The sequence below is a fragment of the Cervus canadensis genome, chromosome 18 (assembly GCF_019320065.1).
Source record: "Cervus canadensis isolate Bull #8, Minnesota chromosome 18, ASM1932006v1, whole genome shotgun sequence".
Lineage (NCBI taxonomy): Eukaryota > Metazoa > Chordata > Mammalia > Artiodactyla > Cervidae > Cervus > Cervus canadensis.
This window is the reverse complement of record NC_057403.1, coordinates 7,482,612-7,505,675: the sequence shown is the minus strand read 5'-3', so window position 1 is coordinate 7,505,675 and position 23,064 is coordinate 7,482,612. Positions and strand designations below refer to the sequence as shown.

Below are 23,064 nucleotides of genomic sequence, written 5' to 3'. Positions count from 1 at the left end.
CAGGAGTAACAGAAAATTGAGTAGAATTCCAATCACATTTTAGTATCACCTGTTTTTGTATATCTATTAATTGATCCCTAACCCATTTGATGACTGTTTTTAGTTCTTGTATTTCATCTTAAATATCCTCATCTATCTGAGCCTGAGTGGCCCAAATAGTATAAGCATCTTTAGTCCGATTTTGGATAAAATTATGTGTTTGAATTGAAGTTTGTAATGCAATGCCAGTGATGGCAGCAGTGGTGCAAATAGCTATTAATCCCAAAATGCCAAGAATCAGCCATCCAATGAATCGTTTAGACTGCTGGAGCAGTTTAGTAAGTAACCAGGAAGCAAGTCCAGCCAAGGGACCTTCTTCCCAGGGCCATTGGAGATTTATTGGTAACCACAGACTATGTCAAGATCGAAGAATCAAAAGGGAATCATTTCTCAAGGAAATAGAGGAGTTAAGACAACTCTACAGTTTGCAATTTATACAAGTTACAGAAAATAAAGTCTTAATGAATTCTGAGTTTCCTATAGCTACAACAAAAGGAAGTGGAACACAGGCTTGTATGAACTATGATTGATGATAGCAAAAGAAATAATTACTATGACTATGATTGGTCCCTGTGAAATGTCCAGCCTAAGTCCCAAGTTCTTCAGTGCTTGCTGCAAGTTTCCAGATGTCCCATTGTTTAGGCCCAATCTGTTTATCAAGGATGATTTGAGGGTGAGAAGGGTGACCTTTTTGCTATCAGGCCAGCCAAGGAGTCATTTTCATGGCAGTGTTTCATTGAACTATTGGTAAGCTTTGCTGTTACTTGAATAACATAATCACATATAGTACTGTTATTATAATCTGAGCAGTTAGATAGCCATATACCACGGGGACCCCAATCGAAAATGCTGTAATTGGCCATAAACATTAGTTTCCCTGATTCAGCTTGACATCTATCTCAGTAAATAGAGTATATTTAATGTCTTTATAAGGAAACCCCTTACATTCTGACTTTTGTCCTCTTCCTAGAGTATTGGTAGTGTTGACATGGTTTTCAGAAAAGGACAGGGCAGTAAACAGTCCAAGCAATGTGTGGAAGTTCTTTTTTGGAAGCAGGACGAAAGCTCGTGTTTGTTGACTAACATTAATACATAATTTTGTTGGGCCCATGCATAAAGGAAGGATTTCATAGCCTAGAGAAATATCACTTAGTCTTCCTTCTTTCTCAGGATGAGAGAGCCCCTCCAAGCTCCAAGGAGGGGGCATATGTGTTGAGTCATTAGTCAATATGATTGGTCCTATATCTGTCCATTCTAGAACCTACAATAAAAACAGGGGTTAGGTACATAAGCCCAATAAGTGTGATCAATCAAGTCAGCCTGAGTGGGGGAAGCAAAAGCAAGCAAAGCAAGCATAGCAAAAAAAAATATTTTCAGGATTCTGAGGCATTCCCTGTTGAGAAATCAGATTTTCAGCTTGATTAGTAAGGGTTTTTATCTGTCCCCAAGTAGGGAGATCATAAGGTCGATGACGTCGAGTGTGGCATTTTTTGGAAATGTTTTAAAGCCGCCATGGCCTGTACTGGAATTTCTTCCTCCTGAGGTTTCTGTTGTTTCATCTCTAGTTTGAATGTTGGGGTCCCCCTTAGGTTGAATCTTCCGAAGAGGAAGCCATGTGAGTTCGTTGGATCCATCTGGAGAAATAGAAGCATACCCCTTTCCCTGTAAGATTAGTTTTCTAGATTTCCATCAATCCATCTTGATTCCAAATGGGAAGAGGAAGGGAGGTGTCCTTCAATGTCTCGAAATGTTTTTCTGCTTTTGTCAAAATATCTCCTTGCAGTAAGTTAAAAAACATTCAAAACAAATAAAGCTATATTAACAATAGTTATAGGCTTAAAGAACATATTGTGTTGGAATCTAGTAGAGTCTGCTCTAGATAAGGAAGATAGAAGTGTTCCTATCCATTTCTCCTTTAAAAAAAAATTTTTTTTTTTAATTTTCTGTGTGTGATATGTTTAACTATGTCTCGTGTTTGTGGATTACAAGGAATGTCTCTAATGTGTTTAATAGAGAATGAAAGTAAAAATTGTTTGAACTGTCTAGAAATATAGGCAGGGCCATTGTCTGTTTTTATAGAATTAGGTGTTCTCATTATTGCAAAGTAAGCTAAAAGGTGGGTTATAACATGTCGTGTAGCTTCACCTCGGAGAGGTGTGGCCCATATAAAAGAAGAATTTGTATCGATCGAGATATGTAAGAAGGAAGAGGATGAAAGTTCAGGGCAATGAGGTATATGCATTTGCCATAAATCTTTTTTCTATTTTTGTATTCATCATACCATTCATCATTCGTTATACCTTTTTATTAAAAATATATACCTTACTTTTCTTTAGGAACAGTGAACTGTCTTGTATATTAGCATTTTATAGATTGGTGAATATATTTATTACATTATATATTATAATACATTTTTATTTATATATATGTAAATATATACACACACATATATATATTTATACAATTATATTTAAACAATATATTTCTATAATATAACATATTTATATATTTACTAATAGTCCAAAATCTCTTTAGGTTTTATGTAAGAAAAACATTCTGTAAGAGGAAGTTAGTGTTCAGTAATTAATGTTTTCAAATCTTATTTTATTTGGAAATGACCTAGCTATTTATTGAATTTTTATTATTTAGTTTAAAATAACTCTAGAAATTTAAGTTATCCCAATCCTAAGAGATTATTTTAAATTATAATGATAGATTATTACTTTTAATAGTTTATCTAAAAGTTTTCATCTCATTTATATGTGTCTATATATATATACACATATATATATATGGAGAGGGTAATGGCAACCCACTACAGTGTTCTTGCCTGGAGAATCCCAGGGATGGGAGCAGCTGGTGGGCTATGGTCTGGGATTACAGCGAGTTGCAGAGTGTCGGACACGACTGAAGCAACTTAGTAGCAGTATAGTATATATATATATATATATATATATATATATATATATATATATATATAAAGTTACCTTTTTGTTGACAAATTTAGTTTACCTTAAACCTAGGAACAATAAATGTATTATATAATGTGATGACTTAATACTTGTTAATTAGATTAGCAAACAATTATATTTAAATTATATTTATATTTAAATAAACATTACATTTCATTTCAGCCTCTTGATGAAAGTGAAAGATGAGGGTGAAAATGTTGGCTTAAAGCTCAACATTCAGAAAACTAAGATCATAGCATCTGGTCCCATCACTTCATGGAAAATAGATGGGGAAACAGTGAAAACAGGGTCAGACTTTATTTTGGTGGGCTCCAAAATCACTGCAGATAGTGATTGCAGCCATGAAATTAAAAGATACTTACTCCTTGGAAGGAAATTTATGACCTAAATAGAAAACATCTTAAATAGCAGAGACATTACTTTTCCAACAAAGGTCTGTCTAGTCAAGGCTATGCTTTTTCCAGTGGTCATGTATGGATGTGAGAGTTGGACTGTGAAGAAAGCTGAGCACCAAAAATTTGATGCTTTTGAACTGTGGTGTTGGAGAAGACTCTTGAGAGTCCCTTGGACTGCAAGGAGATCCAACCAGTCCATCCTAAAGGAGATCAGTCCTGGGTGTTCACTGGAAGGACTGACGCTGAGGCTGAAGCTCCAATACTTTGGCCACCTCATGCAAAGAGCTGACTCTTCGGAAACGACCCTGATAGTGGGAGAGATTGAGGGTGGGAGGAGAAGGGGATGACAGAGGATGAGATGGCTGGATGTCATCACCGACTTGATGGACATGAGTTTGAGTGAACTCCGGGAGTTGGTGATGGACAGGGAGGCCTGGCGTGCTGAGATTCCTGGGGTTGCAAAGAGTTGGATGTGACTGAGCGACTGAACTGAACTGAAACATTATATTTAATATTGTATATTTTTCAGTTCACAGGAACCTGAATTTAAATAGAGCTCATTTAACTTCATATTATCTAAAAACAAAGACATACATTGAGACACAGATAAATTTAGATAGACGGATAGAGATACTTTTCTGCTTGAAATTTAAAAAAAAAAAAAAACTTTGTGTGTGTGTGTGTGTTTTCTTCCAATTTGTTTATGACTGGAGTCCCAGCTAGAGTAGGCTGTGTATCCCAAGGACATGATAAGAGTTAACTTATGGCTTTTTCCTAGGCCTGTTTTTGTTTCCCAGGCAGAATTGAAGTTTCAAAAAAGTATTTTAACAAGTTAACCTTTTCATAACTGCATGTGTAAGAAAAACCGGTTTTGTAAATTCAGAAATGATTTTATTTTAATCAGTTTTTTCTGGAGTCTGAAGAATATCATGGCCATTCAGTGTCAAAAATGTCATTTTTCTTTTTTATAGTCACAGTATACCATTAATGATATATGCATGAGGGAATTGTTGCCACATTGGGTGCAAAGCTCTGGCTACAAAATTCTGACAAAGAGTGGGACTGTTAAGCATATCTTGAGGTAACATAGTCCATTGAAATCTTTTATGAGACCCAATATGATTAGGATAAGGGAGAGAGAAAGTGAGTCTCTCCCGGTCTAAAGGGTGTAGGGGTATGTTGAAAAAGCAATCTTGTAAATCAGTAATAATAATATGCCAATTTTGAGGAATAGTAGTAGGTGATGGGATCCCTAGTTGCAATACACCCATAGGTTTCATAGATGCATTAACTTTTCTAACGTCTGTTAAGAGAGACCATTTGTTAGATTTCCCTTTTATAACAAAAACAGGAGAGTTCCAAGGAGAGCAAGATTCCTCAATATGTTTCGATTTTAATTGTGTGTCTATAAGTTCTTTAGCAGCCTGTAATTTATCTTTCATAAGGGGCCATTGCTCTGTCCAAATAGGCTCGTCATTTTTCCCAGTTATTTTAATAATTGCTTGGTTTGTTAAATGAGCAGTGGCCCCTAGGAAAAATGTGGAATGTATATCTGAGTTTGACATTGCATAAGTCAGTCTTTCCTATTAGATAAAGGGGTGCATTTATCACATAAGAAGAAGGAAATGGCAACCCACTCCAATATTCTTGCCTGGAGAATCCCATGGACGGAGGAGCCTGTTGGGCTACAGTCCACGGGGTGGCAAAGAGTCGGGCACAACTGAGCAATTTCACTTCACTCACTTACCACATAAGGTCTTAATGTTGCAGGTTGGCCTTCTGGTCCCTCACAGGGGTATATTTGAACACTTTGATAGACTTCTTGCATTTTGGTTTGAGAAATTCCTGCAATTTGGCAAGAGATTTTTTTGTATAGGCCATGATTTGGGCCATAACTGTTTGGAAATAATAGTAATATCAGATCCAGTGTCAAGGAGACCAGAAAATCTTTTACCATTAATTTTTATATTTATATTTCGTCAGGCATATTCAGATACCAATGATGTCCATAAGGATTGTTTTTGGTCTGTACTGTTGAATCTGCCTGTCCATATATCATTAGAGGAGTTAATAGAAATGTGTTGCCAACAAAGGTCCATCTGGTCAAGTCTATGGTTTTTACAGCGGTTATATATGGATGTGAGAGTTGGACTGTGAAGAAAGCTAAGTGCCAAAAAATTGATGTTTTTGAACTGTGGTGTTGGAGAAGACTCTTGAGAGTCCCTTGGACTACAGGGAGATCCAACCAGTCCATCCTGAAGGAGATAGGTTCTGGGTGTCCATTGGAGGGACTGATGCTGAAGCTGAAACTCCAATACTTTGGCCACCTCATGCGAAGAGTTGACTCATTGGAAAAGACCCTGATGCTGGGACGGACTGGGGGCAGGAGGAGAAGGGGATGACAGAGGATGAGATGGTTGGATGGCATCACCGACTCGATGGGCATGAGTTTGAGTGAACTCCGGAGTTTGTGATGGACAGGGAGGCCTGGCGTGCTGCTATTCATGGGGTCACAAAGAGTCGCACATGACTGAGCGACTGAACTAAGTAAGGCAAAAGAACTAATTGAGCAATTTTGTCCTCCTTTTTGAATTGCCATAGAATCTGAGATGACATCATGATTTGAACTTCTCCTTTAAAATCTGAATTAATTATTCCAGTGTGAACAGCAATTCCTTTACAAGTCAAACTAGATCAGCTGAGTAAAGACTGAAGATTTGTGGGGGTGGGGGCCAAAAAAGTCCAGTAGGGATTGTAGAAGGGACTGCTTGAGGGTAAAGGAGAAAATCATTTAGGGCTGATATGTTGACGGCAACACTGCCGGATGTTGAGGGTTTGAGGGAAAATGTGGAATTTGTCCCTGGTTTTTGTTGAAGGGGACCTGGGGGAGTCCCCTGCTTGGAGTTTCCTGGGATAGGTGTTCCTTCAATATCAAATTTAGATTTACAATCTTTGGCCCAATGCCTTCCTCTATGGCAGTGAGGGCAAATTCTTGGAGGTTTGTTTATTAACCCTCTTATGGCAGTCCTTTTTTAAATGGTTTTTATCTCTACTTGTAAAGCATCCTTCATTTTCCTTTCTAAAGGCAGCAGCCATTTTCTCAGCTAGCATTTGCATCTTTAGAGTTTCTATCCTAGATTGAGACAAGCCTTCAAATAATCAATAATAGTCCCAGTCTCATGAATTGGAGTGATAGCTCTTTGACATTCTTGATTTCCTTTCTCATAAACAAGTAGTTTCTCTAGCTGTCTTTTGACTTCTTCTCCAGTTACAGTACGGGAAATAACAGTTTCTAACCTAGCTAAAAAATCAGCATAATTTTCATTAGGTCCTTGTAATATTTTGGTGTAGCTACCTGTAGGCTCTCCTTGAGAAGTAATTCAATCCCAAGTTTCAAGGACCACTGTTTTTAATTGTTCATGCAGCAAGGAATGGCATTGTATTTGAGCTTCTATGGCATCAAATTGTCTGGTGTCAGTTAACATTTCAAAAGTCATTTGGTTTTGGGAGTGCCAGCTCGGACGTTCTTGTTAGCATGATCTCTGGCTATATCATGAAACCCATTGTCCATTGAAGATATTCTGCTGGTTTAAGGAGAGCTTTTACTAGAATTCACCAATCATAGGGAATAAAGTTTCCCATAGAAGATGCCACAGCATTTAGAAGCTCTTTAGTAAAAAGCGAATGTGGGCCATACACAGTTACAGCCTTTTTCATTTGTTGCATGTAAAAAAAACTAATACCTCCATATTGAGGTATTATGTGCCCTTGAGCATCAGTATTTCTTAAAACCAGAAAGGTGGAGAAACCATCTGGTTCAGAGGCTTGTGATTGCACACCAGTAATTCAGAGAGCTTCTGTCATGGAGGAGAGTGAGTACATAATGATTTTTTGCAAATATAAATCTGTACTAAGGACTTATCATTATTATCTTAAAAAGGATTGCCAGTTATGGTGTCAAAAAGTGTCTCAGGAGAGTCATTGTAAGAATCATTAGGTTACAGCGAAGGAGAGACTTTTGGATTTGTACCTGCTGGCAGAGGAGGAGCCTTTGGAGCAGCCGGGGAAGGGCTTGTAGGAAAATTCTGAAATATTTTATGTTGTTCTAATTGGGCCTTTTGTAAAGTTTTATCATTTAATTTATATTCATGTAATAAGTGTTCTGTCTGATGTCGAATATTAGGAGGGCTAGAAGTTACCTTGAAGTGGCAGAATTACAGCTTCAGTGCAAGCCCATAGGGGCCAGAAATCGATTGGAATATTTTTTTCTCTGTTTGGTGGCTTGTTCAACATTTTATTTGACCCGGTACCAAATTTCTAAATCAAAACTGTCTTTCTCAGGGAACCAAGGATTACAATTAAACACTGTTTAAAGGCAAGCTTCTATTTGTTGGCGTGAAACCAAAAGTCCCTGAGCTTTAAACAAATGATGAAGTAAAGTAGAGAGATGATGGGGCTTTCCAGCCTTTTGAAGTTAAGTAGAGAAATGAGGTGGATTTTTAGCCGTTTGGCCCATGTCTTAGTACTTACTAACCTCAATAGGCCCTCAGTCACTCCGTCTGAAATGCCACATATACCAGAGTCCCTGTTCTGGGCGCCACTTGTTGGGGTCCTTTAATGGATAGAGAGAGAGACAAAAAAGGCACGAGAACATAGGCTCTGATGGAGCAAAGGTGCTTTAATGATCTTTTTGTGAGTATATGTAGGCGGTTTTACAATGAATTTCTTTCAACAGTGATAAAGTTCAGAAAATTAAACATACAACAATCATTACCAAGGGAACAAGGGATTAATATTGGTCATAAGGTCAAGAGACAATCCATATCTCAAGAAAGAGGATCAAGAAAAAGCAGTTTTCTCATAAAGAGAATGTTTACTGAGGGAGACCCAAGCCTCTCTCACACACTGACCCCAGCCCTGGGAGCGGCTTGCTGTTCCACTGATAAGGAACAGAGGATTTATGAGAAAGAGCACATAGGAATCCTCCTGTTAAACATCCACTAACAGACATGGAGGCCTGGTGTACTGCAGTTCATGGGGTTGCAAAGAGTTGGACATGATGAGTGACTGAACTGAACTGAACTGAATAAAAACCCTCTCAGAAAACAATGTCCAGCACTTGAGGGTGTCACATGTGATCCTTTGAAACATTTTTAAAAATAACATCTATCCTTCTTAAACTCTTCCAAAAAGTTGAAGAGGAGGGGAACACTCTTAAATTTATTCAACCAGGCTATCTCTACACTGATATCAGTACTATAAAGGGACCCTACAGAAAATTACAGATCATTTTCTTGATGAATATGGTTGAAAAAAGTTTTCAAGAAAATATTAGCAGACAGAATTCAACAATCTATAAAAGGTATCATAAATGATTAACATGTAGCATTCTTCCAGAGATGCAAGGATGGTTAAAAATCCAGAAATCAATCCACGTGATACACCACATTAAAAAAAGGAAGAGAAACACAAGATTGTGTCAAGATGTAGAAAAAGCATTGACAAAATCGAGCATCCATTCATGGTAAATACTCTCAGAAAAACGGACATAGAGAAAATACTCTCAAAATTAAAAGGCCATTTATGACAAACCCACAGACGTGGATATCTAAAAGCTTTTTCCTCTAAAATTAGGACCAAGGGAAGGATGCTCACTCTTGCCACTCTGGTTTAACAGTGTGGAGGTTGTAGCCACAGCATTTGGACAAAAATGTAATAAGAGACTTCCAACGCCTAAGAGAAGAAGTAACATTGTCACTACTATAGAGAAACGATACTTTATATAGAAAACCCTAATATCTCCACCAGAAAACTAACTAATGAAAACAGTACACACACACACACACACACACACACAATGGAATATTCCTTACCCCTTAAGGATAAAATTTTGCTGCTTCTAACATAGATGGACCTGGATATCATTCTGTTTAGTGGATTAAGTCAGACAGAGAAAGACAAATACGGTATATTATCACCTGACATATGCAATCTAAAACTAGTACAAATGGATGAAAATAATGGAGTAGAAAAAGACTCTTGCACATAGAGAATAAACTAGTGTTTACCAGTGGGGAGACAAAGTGGGAAGGGGCAAGGCAGAGTAAAGATTCAGAAGTACACACTACTATGTAAAAGATAAATAAACTACAAGGACATACTTTACAGCACAGGGAATATAGCCAATAGCTCATAATAGCTTAAAACAAAGTATAACCTATATATTGAACCACAATGTTGTACCTCTGCCACTACCATAATACTGTAAATCAACTCTAATTCAATGAAAAATTTAACATAAAAGAAGAGTTCTGCATTGTGATATGTGGTTGTAAAGGCAGTCATATTACAATATTTACATGTAATAAATTACCAAATCTTGTACTTGAAATTTCCACAATGTTATATGTCAAATATATTTCAGTTTGAAAAATCTGCTGAAATATAGTTTTCTTTTGGCGTGTTTTTTATTGTACTTCACATCAAACTGCTCATTTCTACATGAAAATATTTTAATGTGCTAATCTTCCTGCAAGATTCTTTCTAATAAAAAACTGCCATTTTCTCTTAACATTTAAATCAGTTCTAATGAGGTGGATGAAACTGGAGCCCATTATACAGAGTGAAGTAAGCCAGAAAGAAAAACACCAATACAGTATACTAAGGCTGATATACGGAATTTAGAAAGATGGTGATGATAACTCTATATGCAAGACAGAAAAAGAGACACAGATGTATAGAACAGACTTTTGGACTCTGTGGGAGAAGGCGAGGGTGGGATGATCTGAGAGAAAAACATTCAAACATATATATTGTCAATTGTGAAACAGATTGCCAGTCCAGGTTTGATGCATGAGACAAGTGCTCAGAGCTGGTGCCCTAGGATGACCCTAGGAGGGAGGTGGGAGGGAGGTGGGAGCAGGGTTCAGGGTGAGGAACACATGCAAATCCATGACTGATTCATATCAATGTATGGCAAAAACCATTACAATATTGCAAAGTCATTAGTCTTCAACTAATATATATGAAGGAAAAAGAAAAAAGACACAAACAATGTTAACTATAAACTTGTAACTGGCTCCCAAACTCTTACCTGATTTTACCTTCGAGTGCTAACCAGGCTATGTTTAATCTGTAAGGACATTAATTTCTTCAATTTTATTTCTGGCTACTGTACACATTGATCCATTTTCATATATACTTTAATCTATAATTCCATACCTACTTCATTTCTGGGAAATTTGTTTGGTTAGACTAAAAGTAACATATTTGAACACTTCATAATGTGCAGATTATTTCAAGACCTGTTGTTTATTGCATAAACCTGAACTCCATTTCTACAATAAAGCTTCACTGATATATTCATATTTCATGACAATATATATCAATTGGTCTTTATATTGAAGAAGATACTTGGCATGTCTGGTATAAGATTATTTTGAGATTCAAAATTTAAATTAGGATTCTGAGGGTGAATAAATGAACTGGCAAGCAACCATTATAGAAATAAATAGAATTCATACTTTTCTTGTAATAGTACAGGACTTTGCATTTCTTATCCAGGCCAAATAGAGCCTGTGTACACTGGAGTTATGGCTCATGAGCAGAAAGGGGCTGACAGTTGGGAAGCAGGCTGCTGTGATTATAGTGATGTCCACAAGCAACTGGCTGGGCTGATCAAAAAGACCAAAAAGAACTTGAAAGATGGTGGAAAGAATATAAAAACAGACAAAGGTGCTCCCGAGGAGAAGGATGGATTTAGTAGCTCTGGACTCAGGGGAGGACCTGGAGGAGACATCAGTTCTACAAATGTGCTGGACCTGCTGCTTATGTCTGTACAGGATGAGAACCATGGAGCTGCCGACCCAGAGCGTGAGCCCCAAACATAAAACATCAGGGAACAACAGCAACGCTGCATACAAGGCGTCGTCAGTTTTGTCAGTAACAATAGAAGAACAGTAGCCAAAATCTCTTTCCTCTGTGATGTTTTTGTCGCTCCATTTGCCAGTCATATGGAAAGGAAAAATGACATTTACCAGCATTTGCAGGATCCAACACAGGAAAATAGAGAGAACCACGTACTTGGGAGCTGTTACTTTCAGTGCTGCCCACCTGGAGTTCCAGGGACTGATCGTGATCACCTGAAAGACACTCAAGAGGCAGATGCTACTGATGGACACTCCCCTCCCCACTCTGTGCAGAAAGAAGAAAAGTTTGCAGCCAAAATCACTGCAGATATGCTTCCACCCAAAGACTGCCATTGTCTAGGGGACCCCTTTAGAGAGGAGGACCAAGGAGTTGGCCACAATCAGGTGCTTAAGGATCAAATCTGTGGACCTTAACCTGTAACCCATGAAGTGAAGGATGATATAACTGCAAAGGAGTGAGAAATTCCCCAGAATTCCAACCACGGTCTGTGTTAAGATGATCATGCCTATCATGAAAAAGCTGCTGGCCATCTTTCAGTTCACACTCACTGGTACTTTTGAGTTAGAATGTCCTGTGTGGGAATATGAGGCATGGGTTACGTGCATCATGTCAACTGAAATCCAATATTCTCCCCTTAATAATAGTTCCCACTTGGAAATATTTGCTTCTTGCGTTTCTTTTACCAGCACCTTTAAAGGGTTTCATGTATAACATTTAAAGAGAAATAATATGTAAAATTAATCACTGAAGATACTCATGTGATCACTTCTTTATTCTTCACAAATTTATTAGGCAGGAACTGAAGGGACCTTAGTTATACAGAGGAGTGTAACCTAACCGCAGACAGGTTAAGTATTTGCCAAACCTGCTTCTTAGTGAAGAGTGAGAACTGAATCCCATTGGGATACTCAAGACAGTGGTTTGAAGAACCCCTCATGTGCTTAAATGATTAAGACCCTGCCTTCCACTGCAGAGAGTCCAAGTTCAATCCCTGGTCCAGGATCTAAGATCTGATGAACTTTGATGCACAGCCAAAAGCAAAAAATGAGAGTGCACTGATCACCAGCCATGCCAAACAGCTAGTTAGTTGCAAGCATATAATAAACCAGATCTATATTGGATTTTAATTTCACAGCTTTTCTGTTTGTAGACCTGTGGTATCTTTTAATTTTCATATAACATGTTTCCATGTATTTGTAAAGCTTTATTCTATAGTACCACATATTATGAATTAAGTCTTAGCATCTTAACAAATGAATAACACTGCTGGCAGTAGAATAGATCAGGAGCCTGCCTCAGGACAAGGCAATGTCATGAAGATGAGAATGTCTCACTGTGAGGATGGCAACACAAAGACTCTTTTTTCCCGTGACAGAAACACAAATAAATAACATGTATTATAGAAATGTTTGAATAATCATATGTAAGCAATAAACCTTAGGGCATAAAACACTAGCATGCGATAAAACAGTTTAAAACAAAACAAAATTATTATTGTCCATTCATACGCTGAATCAGTATGTTATTGTCTGAGCTCAGTGAATATATTAGCAATGAATTAATGTTTTCAGTTGACATTAACATACAAGACACAGAAGCAAAATTTGGCACTTGTAAAGCATGGATTCTTGTGTCTCTCATACACTGACATGCTAGATTTGTTAGAATTTCAACAAATTGGTGTTGGTGTCAGTTTCTGATGTGATCACTTACCCAGAATCTTGATCTGCCTTTCTCTCACAGACTCTGCTGCTCAGACGAAAGTACAACGAACATACCTTCCAGCTGCCCGGACAAGGGCTCGGTGGGATGGTCATTATACCCAGTATGTGTGTGGGAGGGAGGCAGCCAGATCCTGATAAATGGGTATGAGACGCTGTCCTCCCCTCCCCTCCCTTCAAAACTGCATTACCATTTCACCTGCAGCAGCGATGGGAGTAAAGGCTTGGGAGCTGAGAACATTTCTGGAAACTTTTTTCTCAGTTGTTAATTACTGGAAACAATTACAAGTTTCTAGTTAGCAGCCTTAGGAGACAACTGGTTGTACTTGACAGGAATTTTCTTTTCCATGATCCCTGAAGGTGGTGGTCTCACGAGGAAGAAATGCTGAAATCACACACATTAGGGACTGACACAAACCATGTGCGTCCCTCTGGATTCTTCACTTGCCTGAGATGAGTCTCTGCCCTAATACTAGTACTTTCCTCACCTTGAACCATTGAATGGAACCGTCAATGATAGTATTGGTAAAGAAATGGAATGAGACAAAATACCTGGGAAGTATATTCAAAGAGACAAAAGGAAAAGGAGGAACATCATCAAGAACTTGTGATAGGAACCACCGGCACAACTTATATCAATTTAGACTCATTTTCATAATTCAATGCCACTTATTATGGAAATTTTGTAGGAAATACACTTTATTATTATTGAACACTTTGATAAGAATTGGGTGCAGAACAAATAAATAGGAAAAAGAGTGAGGGTTTGAAAACAATTATAAATCAAATCACGTAGATCTGATGGCTCAATTATTTTATCAAGTTCTTAATTCAGGAGCATCCTGGAGAGGAAAAAATATGCCGCTAGAAACTAGTGCATCAGTGCAAAATTAAAAGAAAATCTGAAATGCAAGTTGGAGGCTTCACAAAAAGCCAATACACTGACAACTTGATCATGTACTTCTAGCCTCCAGAACTGTGAAAAACTGGGAAAACTATCTATATTTAAACCTCCCAGGCTGTTGTATTTTATGAAGTCAAACCTAAACGTAATAGAAACTGTAAGAGTCTGTCTGTTTCATCCTGGGACTTCCAAGGGTGATCCTGCAATTTATGCAAGAGAAAGTGTTGCCTATGTTCTCTTCTAGCAGTTTTATGGTGTCGTATATTCTGTTTAACTCTTGGAGCCATGTTGAGTTTATTTTTGTGTATGGTGTGAGGGCGTGATTAGACTTCACGGATTTACATGAGGCTCTCCAGCTACCAGAAAGAGTGGAGAAACAACTCGAGAAAGAACGAAGAGAAGGTGCCAAAGTAAACAACACGCAGTTGTGGATGTGAATGGTATTGGAAGTAAAGTCTGATGCAAAGAACAATATTGCATAGGAACATGGAATGTTAGATCCATGAATCAAGGAACATTGGAACTGGTCAAATAGGATATGGGAGGGAGTGAACATTGACATTTTAGGAATCAGTGAACTAAAAAGGGCTGGAACAGGCGAATTTAATTCAGATGACCATTATATGTACTACTTTGTGCAAAAATCCCTTAGAAGAAATTGAGTAACCCTCATAGTTAACAAAAGCGTCCAAAGTGCACTGTTTGGCTGTAATCTCAAAAGTGACAGAATGATCTCTGTTCATTTCCAAGGCAAAGCATTCAATATCAGAGTAATCCAGGTCGATGTCCCAACCAGCAATGCCGAAGAAGCTCAAGTTGAATGGTTCGATGAAGACCTACAAAACGTTCTAGAACCAACACCAACGAAGATGTCCTTTTTATCATAGGGGACTGGAATACAAAAGTAGGAAATCAAGAGATACTGGAGTAGCAGGCAAGTGCAGCCTGGAGTACAAAATGAAGCAGGGCAAAGGCTAACAGAGATTTGCCAAGAAAACGCACTGGTCATAGCAAACACCCTCTTTCAACAACACAAGAGACAACTCTACACCAGATGGACATCACCAGATGCTCAACACCAAAATCAGATTGATTATATTCTTTGCAGCCAAAGATGGGGAGGCTCTATACAGTCAGCAAAAACAAGACCAGGAGCTGACTGTGGCTCAGATCATGAACTCCTTATTGCCAAATTAAGACTGAAATTGAATAAAGTAAGGAAAACCACTAACCATTCAGGTATGACCTCAATGAAATCCACTACAATTATACAGTGGAAGTTACAAAGAGTTTCAAGTGATTAGATCTGATAGACAGAGTGCCTTAAGAACTGTGGACGGAGGTTGGTGACATTGTACAGGAGGCACTGTTCAAGACCATGCCCAAGAAAATGAAATGCAAAAAGTCAAAATGGTTGTCTGAGGAGGCCTTACAATTAGCTGAGAGAAAAATAGATGATAAAGGAAAAGGAGAAAAGGACAGATATACCCATCTGAATGCAGACTTCCATGGAATAACAAGGAGAGATAAGAAAGCCATCTTCAGTGATCAATGCAAAGAAATAGAGGAAACCAATAGAATGAGAATGGCTAGATATCTCTTCAAGAAAATTGGAGATACCATGGGAATATTTCATGCAGAGATGGCCACAGAAAAGGACACAAAGGGTATAGACCTAACCGAAGCAGAAGATATTAAGAAGAGATGACAAGAATACACAGAAGACTATACCTAAAAATCTTATGACCCAGATAACCACAGTGGTGTGATCACTCACACTCACCTAGATCCAGACATCCTGGTGTCTGAAGTCAAATGACCCTTAGGAAGCATCTCGATGAACAAACCTAGTGGAAGTAATAGAATTCCAGATGAGCTATTTCAAGTCCTAATAGATGACTCTGTGAATATGCTGCACTCAATATGCCAGCAAGTTTGGAAAACTCAGCAGTGGCCACAGGACTGGAAATGTTCTGATTTCATTCCAATCCCAAAGAAAGGCAATGCAAAAGAGTATTCAAACTACCACACGATTGCACTAATCTCACATGCTAGCAATGTAATGATCAGAATTCTCCAAGCCAAGATTCAACAGTATGTGGACCAAGAACTTCCTGATGTACAAGCTGGATTTACAAAATGCTGAGGAGCCAGATATCAAATTACTAATTTCCACTGGATCATCAAAAAAGCAAGAGAGTTCTAGAAAAACATCTACTTATCCATTATTGAATACAACAAAGCCTTTGACTGTGTGGATCACAATAAACTATGGAAAATTATTCAAGAGATAAGAGTACTAGATCACCTGACCTGCCTCCTGTGAAATCTGCATGGAAGTCAAGAAGCAACTGTTAGAATGGACCTGGAAGCATGGGCTGGTTCCAAATTGGGAAAGGAGTATATCAAGGCTGTATAATGTCACCCTGCTTATTTAAATTATATGCAGAGTACATCATGCAAAATGCCAGGCTGGATGAAGCACAAGCTGGTATCAAGATTGCCAGGAGAAATGTTAGTAACCTGAGATAAGGAGATGACACCACCCTTATGGCAGAAAGTGAAGAGTAACTACAGAACCTCTGGATGAATGTGAAAAAGGAGAGTGAAAAAACTGGCTTAAAACTCAAGATTTGAAACACAAATATCATGGCATGTGGTCCCACTATTTCACATAAAATAGATGGGGAAACAATGGAAACAGTGACAGAATTTATTTCCTTGGGTTCCAAAATAACTGCAGATGGTCATGCAGCCATGAAATTAAAAGATGCTTGCTCCTTTGAAGAATAGGTATGATCAACTTAGATAGCATACTAAAAAGCAGAGACATTATTACATTGTTGACAAAGGTCCATCTAGTCAAAGCTATGGTTTTTCCTGTAGTGGTGGATGGATGTGAGAGTTGGACCACAAAAAAGCAGAGCACAGAAGAATTGATGCCTTTGAACTGTGGTGTTGGAGAAGACTCTTGAGAATTCCTTGAACTGCATGGAGATCAAACCAGTCAGTCCTAATGGAAATCGGTCCTGAATACTGACTGGAAGGCCTGATGATGAAGCTGAAGCACCAATACATTGGCCACCTGATGTAAAGAATGGACTCATTGGAAAGCCCCTGATGCTGTGAAGGATTGAAGGCAGGAGAAGGGGACGACAGGATGAGATGCTTAGATGGCATCACCGACTTGATGGACATGAGTTGAGCAAGCTCCGGCAGTTGGTGCTGGACATGGAGCCTGGCATGCTGCAGTCGTCGGCCCACAAGGACTTGGATGTGACTGAGCAACTGAACTGAACTAATTACATTTGGCCAACAGATAATTGGGGAAAATTCCATGTCTTGAATCAACTCATTAGTAAAATTAATGGACCTGAAAAATCCACTTGCCATGTAGTATAACATGACTACCCAGATGATGTCACACCCATGGGAGGAGAACTGTTTATTAGTTATATAATTATCAATATGTTTTCAACACTATGAGCAATCTTTACCTCCTGTGATGGTTTCTTACAAGGAAGAAGCTAGTATAAGGGGATATGCCTTCACAACTTTTAGTGGTCTTATGTTTTGTCCGATTCCTTGCAACCAAATGTATTGCACCATGATAGACTTCCCTGTCCATCACCAACTCCTGAAGCTTACTCAAACTGATGTCCATAGAGTCAGTGATGCCATCCAACCATCCCAACCTCTGTCATCCCCTTCTCCTCCTGCCTTCAATCCTTTCCAGCATAATGGTCTTTTCAAATGAGTCAGTTCTTCTCATCAGGGCCCAAATATTGGGGTTTCAGCCAGCATCAGTTCTTCCAATGAATATACAGGACTGATTTCCTTTAGGATAGACTGGTTGGATCTCCTTGCAGGCTAAGGGAGTCTCAAGAGTTTTCTTGAACATCACAGCTCAAAAGCATCAATTATTCACTGCTCAGCATTTTTTTACGTCAAACTCTCACATCCATACATGACTACTAGAAAAAGCATAGCCTTGACTAGACGGACCTTTGTTGGCAAAGTAATGTCTCTGCTTTTTAATATGCTGTCTAGCTTGGTCATAACTTTACTTCCAAGGAGCAAGCGTCTCTTAATTTCATGGCTGCAATCACCAACTTCAGTGATTTTGGAGCCCCGCAAAACAAAGTCTCTCACTGTTTCCATTATTTCCCCATCTCTTTGCCATGAAGTGATGGGACCAGATGCCATGATCTTCATTTTCTAAATGTTGAGTTTTAAGCCAACCTTTTCACTCTCCTCTTTCACTTTCACCAAGGGGCTCTTTAGTTCTTCTCCGCTTTCTGCCATAAGGGTGGTGTCATCTGTATATCTGAGGTTATTGATATTTCTCCCTGCAACCTTGATTCCAGCTTGTGCTTCATCTAGCCCAGCATTTTGCATGATGTATTCTGCATTTAAGTTAAATAAGCAGGGTGACGATAAACAACATTGGCATACTCCTTGCTCAATTTGGACCAGTCTGTTGTTCCATGTCCAGTTCTCACTGTTTCTTTTTGGCCTGCATACAGATTTCTCAGGGGACAGGTCAGGTGATCTGGTATTCCCATTCTTTAAGAATGTTCCACAGTTGATTGTGATCCACACAGTCAAAGGTTTTGGCATAGTCAATAAAGCAGAAGTAGATAATTCTGGAACTTTCTTTCTTTCTCGATGATCCAATGGATGTTGGCAATTTGATCTCTGATTCCTCTGCCTTTTCTAATTCCAGCTTGAACATCTGGAAGTTCATGGTTTACATACTGTTGAATTGGTTAAAGTAAACCTTAAAGGGTTTAAAGGTGCATATATCTGCATTTTAAATGGTATGTTTCAATACCTCAACATAATAAAAGCTTTATATGACAAACCCACAGCAAGCATCACCCTCAATGGTGAAAAATTGAAAGCATTTCACCTGAAATCAGGAACAAGACAAGGGTGCCCACTCTCACCACTATTATTCCACATAGTTTTGGAAGTTTTGGCCACAGCAATCAGAGCAGAAAAAGAAGTAAAAGGAATCCAGATAGGAAAAGAAGAAGTGAAACTCTTGCTGTTTGCAAATGACATGATCCTCTACATAGAAAACCCTAAAGACTCTACCAGAAAATTACTAGAGCTAATCAACGAATATAGAAAAGTTGCAGGATATAAAATTAACACACAGAAATCCCTTGCATTCCTATACACTAACAATGAGAAAACAGAAACAGAAATTAAGGAAACAATACCATTCACCATTGCAACAAAAAGAATAAAATACTTAGGAGTATATCTACCTAAAGAAATAAAAGACCTATACATAGAAAACTATAAAACACTGATGAAAGAAATCAAAGAGGACACAAACAGATGGAGAAAAATACCGTGTTCTTGGATTGGAAGACTCAATGTTGTCAAAATGGCTATACTACCCAAAGCAATCTATAGATTCAATGCAATCCCTATCAAGCTACCAACGGTATTTTTCACAAAACTAGAACAAATAATTTGACAATTTGTATGGAAGTACAAAAAACCTCAAATAGCCAAAGTAATCTTGAGAGAGACAAATGGAACTGGTGGAATCAACCTGCCTGACTTCAGACTCTACTACAAAGCCACAGTCATCAAGACAGTATGGTACTGGCACAAAGACAGAAATATAGATCAATGGAACAGAATAGAAAGCCCAGAGATAAATCTACGAACCTATGGACACCTTATCTTTGACAAAGGACGCAAGGATATACAATGGAAAAAAGACAACCTCTTTAACAAGTGGTGCTGGGAAAACTGGTCAACCACTTGTAAAAGAATGAAACTAGAACACTTTTTAACACAATATACAAAAACAAACTCAAAATAGATTAAAGATCTAAATGTAAGACCAGAAACTATAAATCTCCTAGAGGAGAACACAGGCAAAACACTCTCTGACATGAATCACAGCAGGATCCTCTATGACCCACCTCCCAGAATATTGGAAATAAAAGCAAAAATACACAAATGGGACCTAATGAAACTTAAAAGATTTTGCACAACAAACGAAACTATAAGCAAGGTGAAAAGACAGCCCTCAGATTGGGAGAAAATAATAGCAAATGAAGCAACAGAAAAAGGATTAATCTCAAAAATATACAAGCAACTCCTGAAGCTCAATTCCAGAAAAATAAATGACCCAATCAAAAAATGGGCCAAAGAACTAAACAGACATTTCTCCAAAGAAGACATACAGATGGCTAACAAACACATGAAAAGATGCTCAACATCACTCATTATTAGAGAAATGCAAATCAAAACCACAATGAGGTACCACTACACGCGAGTCAGGATGGCTGCTATCCAAATGTCTACAAGCAATAAATGCTGCAGCGGGTGTGGAGAAAAGGGAACCCTCTTACACTGTTGGTGGGAATTCAAACTAGTACAGCCACTATGGAGAACAGTGTGGAGATTTCTTAAAAAACTGGAAATAGAACTGCCATATGACCCAGCAATCCCACTGCTGGGCATACACACTGAGGAAACCAGATCTGAAAGAGACACGTGCACCCCAATGTTCATCGCAGCACTGTTTATAATAGCCAGGACATGGAAGCAACCTAGATGCCCATCAGCAGATGAAAGGATAAGGAAGCTGTGGTATATATACACCATGGAATATTACTCAGCCATTAAAAAGAATTCATTTGAATCAGTCCTAATGAGATGGATGAAACTGGAGCCCATTATACAGAGTGAACTAAGCCAGAAAGATAAAGAACATTACAGCATACTAACACATATATATGGAATTTGGAAAGATGGTACTGATAACCCTATATGCAAAACAGAAAAAGAGACACAGATGTATAGAACAGACTTTTGGACTCTGTGGGAGAAGTCGAGGGTGGGATGTTTTGAGAGAACAGCACCGAAACATGTATACTATCTATAGTGAAACAGATCACCAGCCCAGGTTGAATGCATGAGACAAGTGCTTGGGCCTGGTGCACTGAGAAGACCCAAAGAAATCGGGTGGAGGGAGGTGGCAGGGGGGATCTGGGTGTGGAATACATGTAACTCCATGGCTGATTCATGTCAATGTATGGCAAAACCCACTTCAATATTGTAAAGTAATCAGCCTCCAACTAATAAAAACAAACCAAAAAAAAAAAAAGAACGAGGAAAAAAATAATAAATAAAATGGTATGTTTCAGGAATACCAGAACATATAAATGTGTTTTCATCATATCAGTAGAGAGGCACAAAAACTCTTTGAGGTATTGGAAATATTGAATAACACAGTGGACTTTGAACACGATGAGCTGACATCACTCCCAAATACCTGCATCACTGGACACCTGTAATTAGCCTGTCCTTCCTAACCCTGTGTGTTCACATCTTATGGCTGATATTGTGAAGGAAGAGGGAGAATGCTGTTGAGTGTTGTTTCCTCAAAATTTTATCTTTCCTCCATTACTTTTAAAACAATTTTGAGGGTATTTTAAATAAGCAATCTATTTTTCCCCTGAGCCGAAATTAGAAAGTAACCCTGACTGATTAAATACTATGTTGTGTATGTGTACAATGGAATACAACTCAGCCATGAAAAGAATGAAATAATGCCATTTGCAGCAACCTGGATAGAGTTCGTGATGATCATACTAAGGGGAGTAAGCCAGAAAGAGAATGACAAATATCATATGGTATCATTCATGTATGGAAACTAAAATACTGGGGCTTCCCAGGTGGTACTATTGGTAAAGAACCCTCCTGCCAATGAAGGAGACATAAAGAGACGTGGGTTCCATCCAAGTTTGATCCACTACTTGGGTCAGGAAGACTCCCTGAGTAGTGCATGTCAACCCACTCCAGTACTCTTGCCTGGAGAATCCTCATGGATGGAAAAATTTTGTAGGCTGCAGTCTGAAGGGTTGGACACGACTGAAGCAACACAGTGAGTGAAAACAAGACACACATGAACTTATCTATGAAAAAAAAAAAAAACAGACTCACAGACATAGAAAACTGAATAGTGGTTCTCATGGGGGAAGGTGGGGGAAGGATGCATTGGGAGCTTGAGATTAGTAGATGAAAACTATTAAACACAGAATGTATCAAGAACAATGTCCTACTGCATAGCACGTGGAACTATAGTTACTATCTTGTGGTAAGCATTGATGGGAAAGAATATGAAAAAGAACCTCACTAAATCACCTTGCAGTACAGCAGACATTGACACCATACTGTAAATCAACACTATATATCAGTAAAATAAAATTTTAAAAAACTGAATGTGTCAGATATGAAGTGAAGTGAAAGTCGCCCAGTCGTAGTCTACTCATTGAGACCCCATGCACTGTACACTGCCAGGTCCTCTCTCCGTGGAATTCTCCAGGCCAGAAGACTGGGTTGGGTAGGCGTTCCCTTCTCCAGAGGATCTACCCTACCCAGGGATCGAATCCAGGTCTCCTGCACTGCAGGAAGATTCTTTACGATCTGAGTCACCATGGAAGCCCAACAATCCTGGAGTGGGTAGCCTATCTCTTCTCCAGTTGATCTTCCTGACCCAGGAATTATACTGGTGTTTCCTGCATTGCAGCTCGATTCTTTACCAGCTGAGCTACCAGGGAAGCTATGATTAGATGACAAATTGTGGAATTCATGAATGGGTCTTCTGCCATGTCCTTCATTTTCAGCTCCTCCTTCCTACAAGTAGATGTTACCAAGCTGAGTTTGGGCACATAGGAGTCTTTCAGTGTATTATTGCATGCAATTTTCTAATATTTTGTGAGTTTTCTTGCATCTATGTTTATAAAAGATTCTGGCCTTTAATTTTCTTTATTTTTTTTTTTATATTAGGCTTTTATTTTATTTTATTTTATTTTAATTTTTTTATTAGTTGGAGGCTAATTACTTCACAACATTTCAGTGGGTTTTGTCATACATTGATATGAATCAGCCATAGATTTACACTTATTCCCCATCCCGATCCCCCCTCCCACCTCCCTCTTCACCCGACTCCTCTGGGTCTTCCCAGTGCACCAGGCTGGAGCACTTGTCTCATGCATTCCACCTGGGCTGGTGATCTGTTTCACCATAGATAGTATACATGCTGTTCTTTTGAAACATCCCACCCTCAC

General features: G+C 38.6%; 1 protein-coding gene across 1 annotated transcript; it reads right to left on the bottom strand.

The window, feature by feature from the left end:
* Positions 1 to 10,923: 10,923 nt before the first annotated feature.
* LOC122420446 (vomeronasal type-1 receptor 4-like) lies at positions 10,924 to 11,865 on the bottom strand. Its single transcript, XM_043435585.1, is given in 1 exon segment — positions 10,924 to 11,865. A coding segment is annotated over 1 exon segment (942 nt).
* Between the last annotated feature and the right edge of the window lie 11,199 nt (positions 11,866 to 23,064).